The sequence below is a fragment of the Sciurus carolinensis genome, chromosome 12 (assembly GCF_902686445.1).
Source record: "Sciurus carolinensis chromosome 12, mSciCar1.2, whole genome shotgun sequence".
Lineage (NCBI taxonomy): Eukaryota > Metazoa > Chordata > Mammalia > Rodentia > Sciuridae > Sciurus > Sciurus carolinensis.
Genome location: NC_062224.1, coordinates 48,701,377 through 48,722,655, shown reverse-complemented (window position 1 = coordinate 48,722,655; position 21,279 = coordinate 48,701,377). Strand labels below are relative to the sequence as shown.

The 21,279-nt window shown below is 36.2% G+C and overlaps 1 protein-coding gene across 2 annotated transcripts in view; it reads right to left on the bottom strand.

Moving 5' to 3' along the window:
* Odad2 (outer dynein arm docking complex subunit 2) overlaps positions 1-21,279 on the bottom strand; it is a 189,894-nt gene that overhangs the window by 40,040 nt on the left and 128,575 nt on the right. For both annotated transcript variants that reach the window (XM_047521167.1, XM_047521168.1), the window contains exon 19: positions 21,057-21,278. In XM_047521167.1, the coding sequence (XP_047377123.1) occupies positions 21,057-21,278 (222 nt within the window). The remainder of the gene's footprint in view (positions 1-21,056; position 21,279) is intronic.

Below are 21,279 nucleotides of genomic sequence, written 5' to 3'. Positions count from 1 at the left end.
CCCAAAGAGCTTCTAGACTGGTAGACTGACTACACTTTTGTAAACACTGCTGTAATGGGACACAGTACATCAATACAACCTAGGAGTAATTCTTGGAATTGTTCCATAATGCTCAGAGCACTGTGTGTAGATATGAGCATTCTGACTCACAAGAAGTTATATGACTTTAAGAATGGATGCTGGGGGGTTTTCAAGATGGCGGCCTAGAGGGTGGCTGCATTTCACGTTGCTCCAGGACGCAGGATTCAAAAGAGGAGATAGTGAGAGACTTGGGACCAACTCAAAGCCGCCGGGTGAGTCTCTCCCGTTGGGGAGGCGTCCCGGATGGGGCGGTAGCTCTGGAACGCATGGCATTTGTGAAGTAGAGTTGCTCGGCGAGACGCCCCCCCCCGCCACACGCTGGAGCGGTAAACACGGACAACTGGGATCATCATAGAGGAGGCGGCTCAGCACAGCGCTTGGACTCGGAGCAACCACTGGGGCTCCAGGCGGCTGCCTGAGGAGGAGCTGCGTGGTGAGCTGTTTAGACTCAGAGTAATCGCTTCTGAACACCAGGGGGTTGCCCGGAGGAAGAGGAGAAGCGCAGCGGGTCCTTGGTCTAGGAGTGACTGCATCAGAGCCACAGGTGGTTGCCAGAGGAGGAGGCGAGTGGTGAGTTGATTGCACTCAAAGCGACCGCTCCTGAACACCACTGGCCTGCCTGGAGGAGGAGCGCGGTGGGTCACTTGGTCTCGGAGCCACCGCCCCTGAATACCGGGTGGGGGGCTACCCCGAGGAGGAGGAGGAGGAACAGGGCAGGTCACTTGGGCTTGGAGTGACTGCCTAGGGCTACGGGAGGTTGGCGGGAGGAGGAGACGCGAAGTGAGTTGCTTGGGCTCCTAGTGACTGTGTCGGAAACCCGGCCACTCTCCGGAGGAGGAGGTGTGTGGCGGGTCTCTGGGTATCAGAGCTGTTGTACGGGGCTCCAGGTGGCGGCTCAGAGGAGGGGCCGCAAAGCCAGGCGATTAGGTGCAGAGTAGGGTCCCAGGAGCTAGGTGGCTTCTTGCTGGAAGAGCTGCACAGAGACACACCTAGGGGCGGAGCGAAGTTTCCAGGACTGTGGGCAGATTATCTGGGAGAGGCAGCCTAAGGAGACTCGCCTGCGGAGGGTGAGGCTCCCAGGCCCAGGAGGTAGGTCCGGGCCCCTGGGAACATTGCAGAGGAAGACAGCCCAGCCCAGGCGGTAGTTGTAGATTGAGGGGAACCTCTAGGAGGGGAACTGACCAGCGAGACGTCCCCACCGAGTGACTCTTCCCTACCGAGAGAGGTTTTCCCACAGGGACGGTAAAACCAGAGACACAGGCACAAACAGGACTTGCCTCAGCCCGCAGCCTAGTTCCCCGTTGGATGACCATTGGTTAACAAGTGGAGACACCTCTGACCACTAGCAGGGAATATACGCCACCTGAGGGTCACCACCCTAGAGAGGCAGCTTCTTCGTGGAGCTCCACATTATCAGCTTCCTCCAAGACTTCAGGCTACTGAAGGATAAGAGGGGATATACTAGCAATCTTCAGGGACATTATAAGTCAATAGAGGAAATCTGCAATATCTTAATGACCCACTGATTCCTGAACAATATGAGAAAACAAGGGAAGAAAATGCCCCAAACAAATATAGATGTTACATCAATAGAATCCAACGACAGCATGGCAGAAGAAATGACAGAAAGGGAGTTCAGAATGTACATAATTAAAATGATTAGGGAAGCAAACAATGAGATGAAAGAGCAAATGCAGGCATTGAATGATGAGATGAAAGAGCAAATGCAGGCATTGAATGATCGCACCAATCGACAGTTAACAGAGCAAATTCAGGAAGCAAAAGATCATTTCAATAAAGAGTTAGAGATATTGAAAAAAAACCAAACAGAAATCCTTGAAATGAAGGAAACAATAAACCAAATTAAGAACTCCATAGAAAGCATAACCAATAGGATAGAACACCTGGAAGACAGAACTTCAGATATTGAAGACAAAATATTTAACCTCGAAAACAAAGTTGAACAAACAGAGAAGATGGTAAGAAATCATGAACAGAATCTCCAAGAACTATGGGATATCATGAAAAGGCCAAATTTGAGAATTATTGGGATTGAGGAAGGCTTAGAGAAACAAACCAAAGGAATGAACAATCTATTCAATGAAATAATATCAGAAAATTTCCCAAATCTGAAGAATGAAATGGAAAATCAAGTTCAAGAGGGTTATAGGACTCCAAATACACAAAATTACAACAGACCCACACCAAGGCACATTATAATGAAAATACCTAACATACAAAATAAAGACAGAATTTTAAAGGCTGTGAGAGAAAAGAACCAAATTACATTCAGGGGGAAACCAATACGGATATCAGCAGATTTTTCAATCCAGACCCTAAAAGCTAGAAGGGCCTGGAACAACATTTTTCAAGCTCTGAAAGAAAATGGATGCCAACCAAGAATCTTATATCCAGCAAAGCTTACCTTCAAATTTGACGATGAAATAAAATCTTTCCATGATAAACAAAAGCTAAAAGAATATACAAAAAGAAAGCCAGCATTACAGAACATTCTTGGCAAAATATTTCATGAGGAAGAGATAAAAAACAAAGAAGCAAATCAGCAAAGGGAGGAATTATCCTAAAGGAACTGTCAAATAAAGGAGGAACCAAGATGTGTCAAAAAATAAATAAATAAATAAATAAAATTTTAAATATGAACCAAATGACCAGGAATACAAATCATATCTCAATAATAACCCTGAATGTTAATGGCCTGAATTCATCAATCAAAAGACATAAACTGGCGGATTGGATTAAAAAGAAAGATCCAACAATATGTTGCCTGCAAGAGACTCACCTCATAGAAAGAGATACCCATAGACTAAAGGTGAAAGGATGGGGAAAAACATACCATGCACATGGACTCAGCAAAAAAGCTGGAGTATCCATCCTCATTTCAGATAATGTGGACTTCAAGCCAATGTTAGTCAGAAGGGATAAAGAAGGACATTTCATACTGCTTCAGGGAAGCATAAATCAGCAAGATATAACAATCATAAACATCTATGCCCCAAACAGTGGCTCATCCATGTATGTTAAACAAATCCTTCTCAATTTTAGAAATCAAATAGACCATAATACAATAATACTAGGTGATTTTAACATGCCTCTCTCACCACTGGACAGATCTTCCAAACAAAAATTGAACAAAGAAACCATAGATCTCAATAACACAATCAATAATTTAGACTTAACAGACATTTATAGAATATACCATTCAACCAAGAGCAAATACACTTTCTTCTCAGCAGCACATGGATCCTTCTCTAAAATAGACCATATATTATGCCACAAAGCTAATGTCAGCAAATATAAGAAGATAGAGACACTACCTTGTATTTTATCAGATCATAATGGATTGAAGTTAGAAATAAATGAAAGAGTAAAAAACAGAAACTACTCCAACACCTGGAGATTAAACAATATGCTATTATATGATGAATGGATAACAAAAGATATTAGGAAGGAAATTAAAAAATTCTTAGAGGTAAACGAGAACAAAGAAACATCATATCAAAATCTCTGGGACACTATGAAAGCAGTACTTAGAGGAAGATTTATTTCATGGAGCGCATTTAATAAAAGAAGTAAAACTCAACAAGTAAACGACCTAACACTACAGCTCAAAGCCCTAGAAAAAGAAGAACAGACCAACACCAAAAGTAGTAGAAGACAGGAAATAGTTAAACTGAGAGCTGAAATCAACGAAATTGAAACGAAAGAAACAATACAAAAAATTGACTAAATAGTTGGTTCTTCAAAAAAATAAACAAAATTGATAAACCTTTAGCCACACTAACAAAGAGAAGACGAGAGAAAACCCAAATCACTAAAATTCGGAATGAACAAGGAATTATCACAACAGACACGACTGAAATACAAAACATAATTAGAAGCTATTTTGAAAATCTATACTCCAACAAAATAGAAAATTTCGAAGACATCAACAGGTTTCTAGAGACATATGAATTGCCTAAACTGAACGAGGAGGACTTACACAATTTAAATAGACCAATTTCAAGTAATGAAATAGAAGAAGTCATCAAAAGCCTACCAACAAAGAAAAGTCCAGGACCAGATGGGTTCTCAGCCGAGTTCTACAAAACCTTTAAAGAAGAGCTCATTCCAATACTTCTCAAAGTATTCCAGAAAATAGAAGAGGAGGGAACCCTCCCAAACTCATTCTATGAAGCCAATATTACCCTGATACCTAAACCAGACAGAGACACATCGAGGAAAGAAAATTTCAGACCAATATCCTTAATGAACATCGACGCAAAAATTCTAAACAAAATTTTAGCAAATCGCATACAAAAACATATTAAAAAGATAGTGCACCATGATCAAGTGGGTTTCATCCCAGGGATGCAAGGTTGGTTCAACATCAGGAAATCAATAAATGTCATTCACCATATCAATAGACTTAAAGTCAAGAATCACATGATTATTTCGATAGATGCAGAAAAAGCATTTGATAAAACACAGCATCCCTTCATGCTCAAAACACTAGAAAAAATAGGGATAGTGGGAACATTCCTTAACATTGTAAAGGCCATCTATGCTAAGCCCATGGCTAATATTATTCTAAATGGTGAAAAACTGAAAGCATTCCCTCTAAAAACTGGAACAAGGCAGGGATGCCCTCTTTCACCACTTCTATTCAATATCGTCCTTGAAACTCTAGCCAGAGCAATTAGACAGACCAAAGAAACTAAAGGGATACAAATAGGAAAAGAAGAACTCAAACTATTCCTATTTGCTGATGATATGATTGTATACTTAGAGGAACCAGGAAATTCCACCAGAAAACTGTTAGATCTCATAAGTGAATTCAGTAAAGTAGCGGGATATAAGATCAATGCACATAAATCTAAGGCATTTCTATACATAAGCGATGAATCTTCAGAAAGAGAAATTAGGAAAACTACCCCATTCGCAATAGCTTCAAAAAAAATAAAATACTTGGGAATCAATCTCACAAAAGAGGTGAAAGACCTCTACAATGAGAACTACAGAACACTAAAGAAAGAAATTAAAGAAAACCTCAGAAGATGGAAAGATCTCCCATGTTCTTGGATAGGAAGAATTAATATTGTCAAAATGTCCATACTACCAAAAGTGCTATACAGATTCAATGCAATTCCAATTAAAATCCCAATGATGTACCTTACATAAATAGAGTAAGAAATTATGAAATTCATCTGGAAGAATAAAAAACCCAGAATAGCTAAAGCAATCCTTGGCAGAAAGAGTGAAGCAGCGGGTATCACAATACCAGATCTTCAAGTCTACTACAAAGCAATAGTAACAAAAATGGCATGGTATTGGTACCAAAATAGAAAGGTGGATCAATGGTACAGAATACAGGACACAGACACAAACCCAAATAAATACAATTTTCTCATACTAGACAAAGGGGCCAAAAATATGCAATGGAGAAAAGATAGCCTCTTCAACAAATGGTGCTGGGAGAATTGGAAATCCATATGCAACAGAATGAAACTAAACCCATATCTCTCACCATGCACGAAACTAAACTCAAAATGGATTAAGGATCTCGGAATCAGACCAGAGACCTTGCATCTTATAGAAGAAAAAGTAGGTCCAGAGCTTCAACATGTCGGCTGAGGACCAGACTTCCTCAACAGGACTCCAATAGCACAAGAAATAAAAGCAAGGATTAATAACTGGGATAGATTCAAACTAAAAAGCTTTCTCTCAGCAAAGGAAACTATCAGCAATGCGAAGAAAGAGCCTACAGAGTGGGAGAAACTCTTTGCCAATCATACTTCAGATAGAGCACTAATTTCCAGAATCTATAAAGAACTCAAAAAACTCTACACCAAGAATGCAAGTAATCCAATCGACAAATGGGCTAAGGAAATGAATAGACACTTCACAGAAGAAGACCTACAAGCAATCAACAAACATATGGAAAAATGTTCAACATCTCTAGTAATAAGAGAAATGCAAATCAAAACCACCCTAAGATTCCATCTCACCCCAATTAGAATGGAGATTATCAAGAATACAAGCAACAACAGGTGTTGGCGAGGATGTGGAGAGAAAGGTACACTCATACATTGCTGGTGGGGCTGCAAATTAGTGCAGCCACTCTGGAAAGCAATATGGAGACTCCTTAGAAAACTTGGAATGGAACCACCATTTGACCCAGATATCCCACTCCTTGGCCTATACCCAAAGGATTTAAAATCAGCATATTACAGAGATACAGCCACATCAATGTTCATAGCTGCTCAGTTCACAATAGCCAGATTGTGGAACCAACCTAGATGTCCTTCAATTGATGAATGGATAAAGAAACTGTGGTATATATATACAATGGAATATTACTCTGCCATAAAGAATGATAAAATTATGGCATTTGCAGGCAAATGGATGAAACTGGAGAATAGCATGCTAAGTGAGATAAGCCAATCTCAAAAAACCAAAGGAAGAATGATATCGCTAATAAGTGGATGAGGACACATAATGGGGGGTGGGAAGAGTTAGTGTTAGGGTTAGAGTTAGGTTTAGGGAGGGGGGCAAGAATGGAGGAAGGAAGGACTGTATAGAGGGAAAAGAGGGGTGGGAGGGGTGGGGGGAAGGAAAAAAAATAACAGAATGAATCAAACATTACCCTATGTAAATTTATGATTACACAAATGGTATGCCTTTACGCCATGTACAAATAGAGAAACAACATGTATCCCATTTGTGTACAATAATAAAAAAATAAAAAATAAATAAAAAAAAGAATGGATGCTATTATTTATGATATGCTAGAGGCATGGAATTTTTTGTCCTTGGTTTCTAGTTTGAACTTGGATTTTCAATTTAATTTCTTTGATTGGGGATTTTCCTTTTCATAACATATAATTAGCTATTATTTATAGTAGCTCCAAGTGTGTCCATTGGTGGTAAGAGGTATTTTTAAGTTAAAAAAAAAAAAAGATACGTAAAAAGTAATGAAGTAGGAGGATCATAGACTTTTGGAAAACAGATCATGTAAGTGGTAGGTTTTTCTAAAATTCATAAAGGATGGTGAAAAAAGTGTAAACTAAACCCAGAGTAAGCATTCAGATTTTTTAGTTTCAAAAAAAATTGAATTGTAAAAGTGTTAAGTATGTGTGTGTGTACACACACACACACACACACACAATCATGCACAGCTTATAATATCATTAATAGTCACTAAATTAACTAATATATCATTATCTTTGGAAAGTAAAGTTACCCTTATTAAAGTTTATGCAATAGACCCAAGTGTAATTTTTTTAAATCATGAATTCATCTGGTTTTAACTTCATATGCTATGTCTTACTGGTAATCATATTTAATTGGCATAAATTAAGAATACACAAAAGTGGCAAGGGCAGCAAGAGAGGCTGGAAAGTCATTAAAACCAAGGAGAGAAATAGAGCCCTGGGGACAGATTTCCAAGAGAGGAAGTGAGGGTTGTAACAGGAAGGGCAGACAGACACCATTCCACCATAAAACAAGGATCCTCTCTGCCAAGTCCCCTCTCCCTTTGTGCTCTGCCTCATAAAGCAGTGTTTCTAAAGCAGGCTCAGTCCTTCGGAACCAATCTTAAACACAGGCACCCACCGTCACACATGTGCATCTGACTATTTCAGCTCAACCTTCCCATGGTGGGTTCTGGAACAAGGTTTCCTGCGTTCTTTCCTTATGACCTGCATTATTTAGAGTGAGTTATTTATGCTCTATGAAACTCAGTTTCTTTATCGGTAAAGCTGAAATAATAGCAGTTCCCAAACTCACTGGATTATGGAGAAGATTGATGAAAAGAATACATGTGGGGCTGGGTTGTGGCTCAGTGGTAGCAAGCTCTCTAGCATGCGTGAAGCCCTGGTTAAATCCTCAGCACCACATAAAATAAATAAATTAAAGGTATTGTGTCCACCTATAATAAAAAAAATACATATATATGTATATGTAAAGAATACTTGTGTTTTTAGCATAATGTCTGGCACACAGGAAGCTAAATAAATGAAAATGATATTGTTTTCATTACACCTCCAGAGCTTTCTTTTGCATCTTTTCTCGCCTCTAGCTCTCAAGAAGGGAAAGGAACTTTACTGGGTTGGGGATGGGGTGGTGATGGAGGCATTGGATTAGACTTAGCCAAACCCAGGTGTATTCCTTACAGTGGAGCAGAGCTTCCTGGTATGGATGAAGGAGGCAGGTATTCTATTATCTAAGACCCTCCTAGACACATGATATTTCCCAAGTGCTCCCTGGATATTTTATAAGACAAATAAACCATCTCAGAAACAAAGACATTTGCCTGGAACTCTCCCAGGAAAACTTATGAGGGGAGAAAAGTCTTTAAATAGTCATTCTCCTGTATCAGAGTGTCAGAATTTTATATAAACTTGTAAGAACACAAATAATTAAGAGTATAATTTTTCATTCCTACCGAAGATATTTTTAGTTTTTAAACCTTTCTATCAAGGAGAAGTGAGGAGCTAAATAAATATGAAAGAGATGCTTCCTAATGAGTGTCATGAAAGAACTATTAAAGTACAACATGGTCTATTGCAATAATTTCCAATCCTTTTTAAAGTAGCAAAAAACTATTTCAAAATCAGGTCACATGCCAAATTCTGACATACAAAATAGAAAAAAAGAGTTTCTATAACTGCCCCTTCCTGTCATTGTCTCCCCCTTTCCCTGACTACTAGCCCCATAAGACATAGTTTGCAATCCAATAATCTAGTGGAAACAGCACTAAACTGAGCATCACAATAATGTATGATGTAATGCCATGTATTGATTGTATGGGTTTAGTTATTTCACTTATTTGGGCCTTAGTTTCCTCATCTGCAAACAGTGTGTTTAAAATGGAAAATTCCCCTTTACCCACTCCAACTTTCCGTGAATTTATTAGATGAAAGAAAGAAAATATAAAAGGAAAGTAAGACTTCTGCTTCATGCCCAGATAGAATAACAGAGGCTGGGCTTACCTTTCTGTCTAAAATAATTTTAAAAATGGAAAAAAAAAAAAGTCAAACAATCATGTCCAAGGTATTAGAAGTCAGATAACTAAGGACAGTTTTCCTGAGAAAGGAAAATAAAAAAGGTGAACCCTAAGATCTTCCCAGTCTACTTCCTGCAGAGAGTCTGCTACCTAGGGAGAACCCACACTGTGTGGCAGTTTTCCTTAGTTGAGGAGACAGAGCTGGGAGTTTGGAGAACCACAAGGACACAATCTCCAGGGCAGATCACTGGAGAGAAGATTGCTGAACACAGAACTCTGGGGTCTGCAGTAGGTGCCTCTTGAATCTCCAAGGCAGGGCTGATCAGCACCTGAGAGAAAACTACTTGAGGGTAGGAAATGAATCACCTGAAAAGATTAGACGAAATCATCTTTGAAACTCATACGAGGTAAGGAATAATGCCGCATTCCACTAAACGGAGCAGACTTCAAAATGTATATAGTAGTAGGTAAAGTACTCAGAAGGTTCTTGGCTTTAGAATGGGAAAGAATTAGGCCTACTCTGGTCCTGTTAAAGAAGCATAAAAGCATGAACTGAAAGACTCAAATTGCTTCAAAGTAACATACCAGAATCCTAGGCAAAATATTTAGAGATATACTAAAAAAAATCAAAATTTAATACTCCACAGAATTTGAAAACTAGTATGTCTGGGATCCAATGACTGATAATGAGAAAAAAAATCAAGCAACTGAAAGTAACAGAAAAATGATAGAACTTGATTGTATGTGAATCACATGTGTATGAAGCTAAAGACAAGATTCATCTTGTTAAACAGAAACATGAAAGACATCAGAGAAGACCCAACTCAAACTTCAAGAGATGAAAACCTCAATATTGTAGATGTAAAATACATTGGATAGAAATAAGGCAAACTAAGCATTATAAAGATAAGTGAACTTGATATAGAAATAGATACACCCTAAATTAAGACACACAGATTGAAAAAAAGACTAAAAAATGTACAGAGTCTCAGAGAGCTATGAAGAAATTTCAAGTAGCCAAAAACAGGTGAAAATAGAGTAATTAAAGATGGTAGAAAGAGAGTGAGAGAGAGGAAAAGTATTTGAAAAACTGACAAATTTTTCTAAACTTGATGGAAAACTGTAAGTCCATAGATCTAAGAATCTTAACAAACTCCAAGTCTTTTAAAAGAAACATGAAGAAAACTTCAATGACAGCCCACCACAATCAAACTGCACAAAACTAGTGGAAATGCTAAAATCTTAAAGGTGTTGAAGAAAGACATGACATATAGGTGGCCAGACATAAGGATTACTAAGAGATTTCATGAAAACAATGTGAGAATAAAATGGAGCACCATATCTAAAGTTCTGAAAGGAAAAAAAAATGACATAAAATTCTATACCTAGCAAAAATATTTTTCAAAAACAAAGGCAAAATAAAATCAGCATACTACAGTGATGCAGCCACATTAATGTTTATAGTAGCTCAATTCACAATAGCTAGATTGTGTAACCAACCTAGGTGCCCTTTGATAGATGAATGGATAAAGAAACTGTGGTATATATACACAATGCAATATTACTCAGCCATAAAGAAGATTAAAATTATGGCATTTGCAGGTAAATGGATGGAGTTGGAGAATATCATGCTCTGTGAAATAAACCAATCCCAAAATACCAAAGGCTGGATGTTTTCTCTGATAAGTAGACGATGATACATAAAAGGGAGGGGTTAGGGAAGAATGGATTGTGTAGAGGGAAACAAGAGTGGGGAGGGGGCGGGGGAAGGAAAGGTGGTGGAATGAGACACACAGCATTACCCTATGTACATGTATGATTACACAAATGGTGTGACTCTACATTGTAAACAACCAGAGAAATGAAAGTTGTACCCCATTTGTGTACAATGAATCAAAAAAAATTTTTTAAAGACAAAATAAAGTTTTTTTAGACATATAAAAGCTGAAATAATTCATCATAAACACTACTGCACTATAAAAAAAGTTAAAAGTCCTTTAGGTGGAAGGAATATAATATCAGATGAAAATCTGCATTTACAGATGGAATAAATAGCACTGGAAATAGCAATTACATAGGTAAGATCTTTTTTTCTGTGTATTTAAATTTGTTAAAGTTAAAAATCTCTGTTTACAGCTTAAAACAAGAACAATGTATTGGGGCATTTATAACATTCATATGAGTCAAATGTATGACAGTGATAACACAAAAGTCAGGAAGGTAGATATGGAAACACACTGTTGTATGTCTTAATGCATGTTTATATGCATAAAATAACTTGAAGGTTCACTGTACTGAATTAAACATGAATAATATAAACTGTAAAGAAACCATTAAAATTGCAAAAAAAGACTTGTAACTAAGAATCAAACAAAGGAGTTAAGGTAGAATAATAAATGTTCAATTAATCCAAGAAAGAACAGAAAAGGAGGAAAAAAAGAATGGATGGGAAAAATAGAAAGCAAAAAATACCATGGTATATTTTTTAAACCAACAATCTTAATATGACATTAAATGTGAATAATGTAAATACTCCCCTCCTAATAAAGGTAGAGATTGTGATTTAAATAAAGAAAAGCAAGCCCCAATTTCATGCTCCTACAAATAACCATTTTAAATAAAACAACATAAATCACAACCATGGTATGCATGATGATTGTAATTACTGACATTCCTTTTAGAAGTTGTGAAATGTAACAACTTGTGCTCATGTAAATACAATCTTCTATCTCAGTACAGAGGCACTAACTTCAGTAAAGTCCATTTATACCAAAAAAAAAAAAATATATATATATATATATACAAATCGAGTAAAAGGACAGAAAATTCTGTATAATTTACAATGTCAATACAAACCCCAAATAAAATAGGAATGTCTATATTAGTAACAGAAAAAGATTTCCAAAGAATATAATCAAAGGCAAAAATAATTATTTCATAAGTTATGAAATATATGGTATATATATACAATGCATAAAGTTATGAAATAATTATTTTTGTCTTTGATTATTGTTCTTTGTTTCAGAAGTCATTGAGAGAATACAATATTCCTAAGCTAAGCATGTATGCACCTAGTAAAAGAGTTTAAAAATACAAAAAGGAAAAGACTGATAAGAACTGCAAGAAGAAACTGAAAAATCCACAATAACTAATAAAACAAGTAGGTAATCAAAAATGTAGAGTAGAGGAACAACATTAATAATTAACTTGAACTTCTTGAACTTTATAGAACACCTGGCCCAACAATATCATAATCTCACTCTTTTCATTGAAAACACTCATTCTTTTCATGGAACTTTAACAAGTAAACCATATTCTGGGTCATACAAGTCTTGAAAAAATTTTAAAAAATATTTAAGTAACACATGTCTCTGCCTTTAATGGAATTAAATTATAAATCACTAACAGAAGAACCACTGGAAAATCCTCAAATCTGGAATGATAAATTTCTTGATAATCCATTAATCATAAAAGAAATTGAAAAGGAAATTAGAAAATATTTTTAACTGAATAAAAATGAAACACAGCATATCAAAATTTCTGGGATACAACTGGAACAGCATTAGAAGAAGATTTCTATATTAGAAAAGAAAAAAGTGCCAAATAATTCTTAGTTTCCATTTTAAGAAACTAGGCAAAGAGCAAATGAAATCCTAAAGTAGAAGGAAAAATAATAATAAAGATCACATTGGAAATCAATGAAATTAAAACCAGAAAAACAATAGAGAACATTGAATGAAACCAAAATCTGATTCAGCTAGAGGCTCATAAAGTTCTAGCCAGAAATTTTGTCTTCTCTTAGGTTAGGAATAAAGGGAAGATAAAATTTACAAATATCAGGAATGAAGGTATAACTATGGTTTCTACATATGATAAAAGTATAAGAAATTACTATGAACAACTTTATGCCAATACATTTGACAACTTTGATGAACTGAACTAATTCCTTGAAAGACCCAAAGTACCAAAGGTCATTCAAGAAGAAATAACTAACTTATATAGGCCTACACTGACTAAAGATATTAGATTTGTAACTTAACACCTAACACTGAAAACGTCATGTCCAGTTAGATTTATTTGTGAATTCTACCATGTTGGGGGCTATGCCATAGGGACTACGCGAAGATGGCACCTGGCAGCCAGCCAGAGGTTGTTTTGATCACATCGGTGGTGAGGAGGTTGATTAACATAAGCACACCCAGGTGCTTTATCATTGGCCGTATTCAATTAAGTCCATGCACACAACGTGTGCACAGGTGTTCCTGAGTGCTCCTGATCGTGCCTGCTCGTTTTTTACCTTTACCGTGATTGGACAGCTAGCTCCGTGCTGGATCTTCACTTAACTAGCGTTGGCCCTACCCTCCACCTCCTGGAGGGAATAGCTCTCCTGGAGCACCGGTGTTCCAGATTCCTAAATCACCAATAAACCGTTCCGCATTCAAGAGTCTCACTACTTGTTTGTTTCCCGTACCAAATTGACTCCGCTGGACATCATCACTACCATATATTTAAAGAGGAAATAATCACAGTACTATAAAATTCTTTCATAAAGTTGAAGAGGAAGGAATAATTCCCAACTCATTCACTGAATCCAGCATTACCCTGATAGGCAAACAAAGTCATTGCAAGAAAAGAATACTAGAAGCCAATATCCACCATGAACACAGATGTAAAATTCTGAACAGTATTTGAGCAAATTGAAGTTCAATAGCATATAAAAAGAATAAGACCCCAGAGTCAAGTGGGTTTACCTAAAGAATGCTACGTTAGTTTAACATTGGAAAGTCAATCAATGTAACTCACAATAATAAACTCAACATCAACATGAAAAAAAAACACAAAATAATCTCAACAAATATAGAAAACACATTTGGCAAAATCCCACACCAATTCCTGATAAAATTCTCATCAAAGTAGAAATAGAAGGCAACTTCCCACCCTGATAAAGGCCACCTACAAAAAAAAAACTATAGCTAACATCAAAAGACTGAGTGAATTCCCCCATTATAAGAAATAAGATAAATGTATTGACTTTTCCTACTTCTTTTCAACATTGTACAGCATGTTCCAGACAATGCAATCAGTCAAGAAAAGTAACTAAAAAGATCCAGGTTGGAAAAGAAGTACCTACGAAGGTACCTAAGTACTTGTATTATTTCCTAATATCAGATACCTAACATAGGTGCCAGCAAAAAGTTATTTCCTAGCATATTATTTCCTAATACAGGTATTTAGTGGTAGAAATTTCCCTTTAATGCTATATTGGTTGCATCCCAGAAATTTTGATATGCTGTTTTTCATTTTCTATTTAAACACAAATAGCATACTGTTCATGTGAGAGGGTGCCCAACTATGATATTTGTGTATGGCTTACAAAATTAACAATGGTTTTTACATTTTTATGGTTGTAAATATTTGCAATGATGTTATGGTTTGGATGTGAGGTGTCCCCCTAAAGCTCACATGTGAGATAATGCAAGAAGGTTTGGAGGAGAAATGGTTGGGCTATAGCCCTAACCTTATCAGTGAATTAATCCCTGATGGGATTAACTGAGTGTTAACTGGAGGAAGGTGGGGTGTGGCTGGAGGAAGTGGTTCATTGGCAGTGGGGCTATGGGGTATATATTTTGTATCTGGAGTGTGGAGTCTTTCTCTGTGCTCGCTGATCATCATGTGAACCAGTTCCTTCCACCACACTCTTCTGCCATGATGTTCTGCCTCACCTTGAGCCCCAAGGAATGTGTAGCCTGCTGAATTGAGACCTCTGAAATGGTGAGGCCCAAAATAAACTGATCCTCCTCTACAGTTGTTCTGGTCTGGTCCTTTAGTCACAGCCATGAAAAAGCTGCCTAAAACAAATGACAACACTGTAACGATGACCTGAAGAATCTACAACACAGACTGTATGTGCTACATAAAACTTAAAACATTTACTATCTTTGGACTTTTAGAGAAAAGTTTCCCAGTCCCTGGTCTATGTTGAAAATCTGATGTAATCTGTAAAAACTTATTAAAACCAATAAGTGAGTTTAGCAAGGCTGGAGGAAACAAGAGTAACATATAAAATCAATTTTGCTTCCATTTAATAGTACTAAACAAACAGAAAATAAAAATTTAAAAATACCACTTATAATAACATCAAAAATATTAAATATACATAAGATAAATTTGATCAAATTGAAAGATCTTTATGCTAGAACTTATACAATATTGCTGAGTTTTTTTTTTTTTAATTCTCTCTGAATTGATGGAGATATTTCTTGCTCATGGATCAGAAGCCTCAATATTGTTAAGATGTTGATTTTCCTCCAAAATGTAGATTCAATGCTATTCCAACCAAAATCCCAGGAAACATTTCCTGGAGAAGTTGGTAAACTGATTTTAAAATTTCTATGGAAATATAAAGGGAATAGAATAGCCAAAACAACTTAAAAAAATAAAAGAATAATGAAAAGAAGTAGTTAGGAAAACTTACACTCCTTATTTTAAGTTTTATTATGAATCTACAGTAAATAAATAGACAAATTCATTTTTTAGTTGCAAAAGAAAGTCAATGGGAAAAGGTGATTAAAAAAAAAAAAAAGATGCTAATACCTCCCCCAAATGAACTTCAGTATCATAAATAAATGCTTACTCAAATAGATCACAGACCAAAATAAATAAATGCTTACTCAAATAGATCACAGACCAAAATAAATAAATGCTTACTCAAATAGATCGCAGTGTAAGACCAAAAATTATAAAACTTCCAGAAGAAAAAAAAAAATCCTTGTAACCATGTGTTAGGAAAATATCTTTTGGATATGGCACCAAAAAATGATCCATTTTTAAAAATACATAAATCTAACTTCATCAACATTAAGAACTTTTGTTCTTCAAAAGATACAGGTAAGAGAATGAAAAGCCTTGCTACAGAGTGAGAGAAAATATTTGCAAATTACACATCTGGTAAAGAACTTGTATAAAAATATACACAGAACTCTCAGTACTCGATAAGAAAAAAAATTTTTAAATGGTCAGAAACTTTGAACACTCTACCAAAAGAGTTATACAGTTGGCATATAAACACATAAAAAGATGTTCTACTTCATTAATCAGATTAGAAAAAGTGAAACTGAAATCTTGAGTTACCATTCCAGACCTTTTAAGATGTCTAAAATAAAGAAAGACCATACCAAGTCCTAGCCAGGAGGCACTCACGTACTGCTAATGCAGATATAAAATAGCACAATCACTTTGGAAAACAGTTGGGAAATTTCTTAAAAAGTTAAACATACACATGCCATGTGATCCAGCCACTTACTATTAGACACTCCCCTAAGACAAAGGAAGTAACTGTCCACATGAAGATTCCTATATGAATGTTCACACCAGTTTTGTTTGTAGTAACCCCAAAATGGAAATAATTCAAATGTTCTGAGTGAAAAGATAAATAAATGGTGATATATCCATATAAGGAAGAAAATGAAAATAAGCTTAGTTGAAGAAATCAAATGAAAAACCAAGTACATACTGTATATACCCATTTATATTAAGTTCTAGAAATTGCAGACTAATCTGAATTGACAGAAAGCAAATCAATGGTTGCCCAACAACAAAGAAGGACAAGAGAGGGGAACTCCCAAGGGGTGCCAGGAAACATAAGGGGATCATTATCTTCATTCAGTAATGGTGGGTTTGTGTGTGTGTGTGTGAGAGAGAGAGAAAACTTATCAAACTGTATACCTCAAATATGTGGGTGTACATGTTAATTATCCCTTAATAAGGCTAATAAGATTTCTTAAAGTTTAAAAGTTAAATAAGGAAAACATTTGATATATGTATAAAAAGTTAAACACAGTGAGCAACAATCTAACTTACTGGATACCTCCATAAATTTCTTTCTCACTTTCAAGGAGACATATAAATAAACATGAAAAATTTAAAGGAGACATAAGAGAAAAAAAGTCAATCAGAAAAGTCCGTGGCCTTAGCCTGTAAACAGTGTACATTCACTGACACCTCTTTGTCCTACCTAAGTTATTTAGTAGCATATCATCACTGAGTGAACTATCCCCAGAACTCCAGGAAACATATGAAATGGGAGAAAAGGACTCAGAATTGCAAAGTTACATTAACAGAAAATATATTTAGGTAAAATATTAAGTATACAGATACTGAGAATTCCTGGGTGACCTCAGTCTCTAAAATCCACTCCCTTGACTCGCCAACATTAGTGGTATTTTTTTTTTTTTTTCTTATGTTAGCCTTCAAAAACTGTGGGGCAGGTTCTGGATTCTTATTCCTGACTCTCTGGTCACTACCTGCACTGAGTCTGGGATGCAGCCCAAGACAGCCCTGTTGACTCTACCCAAATTGAATTGCACTTCTCTCTCTCTGCCAGTGCTGGGCAGACTTCTAATTGTATTTTCTGCAATCTTTTCAATTTCCTGCCTTTCAGAAAGTTATAGCCGGAATGAGCTTTCACTTGCCTGGTATAGACATTTGCAAAAACAAATCCAATGTCACCATGGGGAAAGGAGCTTAATGCCTTTTCATGGGTGCTCATCATCTCTATTTGATCACTTTTTCTGCTTTAGGAAAGAGCTTTTGTTTGCTCAAATTTTCCTACAACTTCTTTTCCTCCTTAGATTACTCTCCTGAGTTATAGGTTTGTTATAATTAGTAAATAACTGATATATCTCTTAGACTTCCCATATTTTCAATATAGTTTTCAACAACTCTGTATCCACATTCACAAAATTTTGTAATGAAGTCCCTGGGCTGATACTTTTGAGCAGATCTGTGTAAAAATCACAGAGAGGAGCCAGTGAAAATTTCCTATAGTATTGTATTTACCAGAGCAGGGAGGGGACTGATTGGTCCATTTAGAGGAGATTCTTACTGGGAAGGCTCTGACACAGGATTATTTTCAACATAAGTGAATCAGGAAATCTTTATTGACCTCTCGACAGTGTTTAAACACAACCTTTTGAAACGCACTCTTTCTTTGGCTTCTAGAACTCCTGGTTAACCTGTTAACTTCTCAAGTTTACTTTGACAGCTCTTCTTCCTAGTTTACATGCCCCCAAAGTGAAAATGTAGACATTCCCCAGGCTTCTCTAAACTCTGCCAAAAACATCTTATCCACCCTCTTGCATGGTTTTGTACCTCTTGGCTGATGGTTTCCAAATGTCCCCCATCTCCTTGTCTCTAAATTGGCATTGTCTGGTAAGGGAACCACTAGCTACTAGTTAATTATTTTGAAACATGGCCAGTCCAAAATAGATGTACTATAAAACACAAATTGGATTTTGAAGACTTAATACCAAAAAAAAATAAACATTTTTAGTAATTTTATATTGATTACATGTTGAAATAATTATTTTGGATACATTGAGCTAAATAAAATATATTACTAATTTCATCCATTTCTTTTTATGTTTTCTTAAATTATGACTACTAGAAAGTTTAATATTATGTACATAGCTCACATTGCATTTCTACCCAACAGCCCTGCTCTATACCCAAAATTCAAATGGGCCATTCAAATTGAACATATGAGAAACTGAACTCGTGGTATTGCAGCCAGTCAAGCCTGCTCCACTGTTACTACAGCATAAACATCAGTAGTCATGAGAGATACACTGCAAAACATCAGCTGTTACTATTGAGGAAACTGTAGGACAAAGGCACTAATCCTAGAATGAATTACTTATGAACAGGGTGATGGGTGACTGACAGAGCCTGGTAATTGTGGAAGATTCTGTCAACATTTGTCATTGCAAATGACAAGTTTGCAGGAATGGAAAATAACACAATAAGCATTTGAATAGAGAGGGGTAGTAGCAATTAGGAACAGAAACAGCCGGGAATTTGCCAAGAGTGGACGAATCATATGCATTCAGAAATGTTAGTAATTGCACACCTGAGACATATTCACTGTAGGTAAATAAATCACCCTAATTTGCAATACATTTTCCTTGCATTATTGTATAATGGATTCTTCTTCATTTAGCCTGAAGTTTGGAGTTATTTGTTCTCTACTCTTTCTTTTATTCCCCATATCCAAGCAATTAAAAAATCCTGTTTATTCTATCAATCCCAGTATACCACATCCACATTTTCTTTTTCTCCTTAAAGACAACCAGAGAAGGGAAGCATGGTCCTATGAGGTCTGGGGTTTGGGACAGGTTGCGGAAAAAAGGGGACAGGTCACCTCCACAATGTACATTTGTGCTGATAATGCCCCACAGTAAGGCCTACCTCTGTATCAAATATTGCAGGACTTACCAAAAAAAAAAAAAAAAAAAAAGTCCTATTGTTTACAGTTATCCTCCTGTAGAAATAACACTAGTTAGGACGGACCGTATGATAACCAAAGCTGACCTGGGTCAGGCTCTGCAGCACAACAGAAGCAACCTTCTTTGCTCTCTCTTTTCTGTCTCCACACCCCCATCATTCTTATTTCCTTCCTTTTCTAATGAAATAAGCTGTGTAGGAGGGTGAACACAGTTTGAACACTATACACTATACACAAAAGGGATTCTGGATTATGTGTTGATTTGCATTAGAAGAAATCCTTGAGAGTTGCATAGATACCTGGCATCTATGCCAACTGAACCTAAAGACGAAATCTGAAAATCTTCTGAGCGGTCTAGAAATTCTCTTCTTAAACTAATTGGGAATTGTCTAAGTGTATGCTATATGTCAGACACTTTACCAGGCTATTCAATTTTTGCAGCTTCTGTTTTGTAAAGGCTGCATGCTTACTGCATCTTAGATTGTACAAATCATGTTCAATAACAATGTATAATTTTAAATTAGAAATCTCTTCTTTTTGAAGTGCAAACAGTCATATAGAAGTGATATTTTCATTATTTTTAGTAACATTCCCATGTTTTTTATAATTTACTTTTTAAAATTGCTATTTAGTTTAAAAGGTGCTTTTTACGCCAGATTTTTGCTTGACAAAGTACATAAACCTAACTTATAAGTCATAAAAACAGATTTATAATGGAAAGAATGATAAATTTAAATGTAATTTGGGTTTCATTTCAGAAAAATTAACATCACGTCTTTTAATTATAATAAGTTTGAAGGATGAATTAAAATTGCTTAAAAATTACTAATTGGCATTTAAGAGCATTATTTGCCTTAGATGTTTCATATTTAGCATATCTACATTTGACTAGATATGATTAACTGGAAATCTTAAATCTTATCTGAAAGATCAACTTGGGGCATACATTTCAAAGTATAAATGCATCTGGTTGTCATTGGTGCCAAATTAAGGTAATAAAGAGTAAAACTATATGGTACAAGGAGACAGCTATTAATATTTTAATCAAGTTTTTCCTAATGCATGTAAGCTGGTCATGTACTCTAAGTATTTTTATATTTATTGCCACCAATATATTCTGGGTAGTTTTCAATGTGTAGGTTCATTAAAACCTACATGCAGAAATTCTTCTAACTGTAAGTTAGTTAAAGGCAAAAAAAAAAAAAATCTGACACATAGATTTAAAACTATACACTATCTTTGCATTAATACTTTGTTGTTATGGTAAAGACTTTTAAGCCTTAGTCCAACAAGAGTTTCCATCATTTCTTTTTGCTGTTTAGCTGGTGTCTCTTGATGTGCCTATCATTTATTATTTACCTGCTAAACAAACAAAATATCAAATAGAATTATTAATGCTAATGATTGTTCATGTTCTATACATTTTATTTAACTTAACTCAAATTATGGAATGATTCATTGTTTTATGAAGTACATTCATATGCTTTGATTTAGAATAATCCTGTCTTCATACAACTTTTCTGCAGCATCAACCATGATAACACATGGCTCAAATATAGCCCTGACCCAACAAGTAGGCACTTTTGTGCATCCAAACATTCCTTTTACTAAAACCTTAATGCCCCTTAAGCTTCTTTCCAGCCCATGTTTACCACACTTGGACTAAACTGTGAAGTCTTTCAACTGTACCTTTACTGCACCATTCTCATGCATGGTGATGCAGTTGTCCGCATCTTCTGAGAGTTGGTACAAGGCCTGAGCTGTTGCTCGATGCACATTGGTGTCATTTGACTTCAGGTAGCGTACCAATGGAGCTACTGCTCTGTGCTCACCAAAGGCCACTCTGTTTCTGCCCCACATACAGCAACGTGAAACAGCCTCTGCCAGATGACGCCTCAAATTATCGTTATTC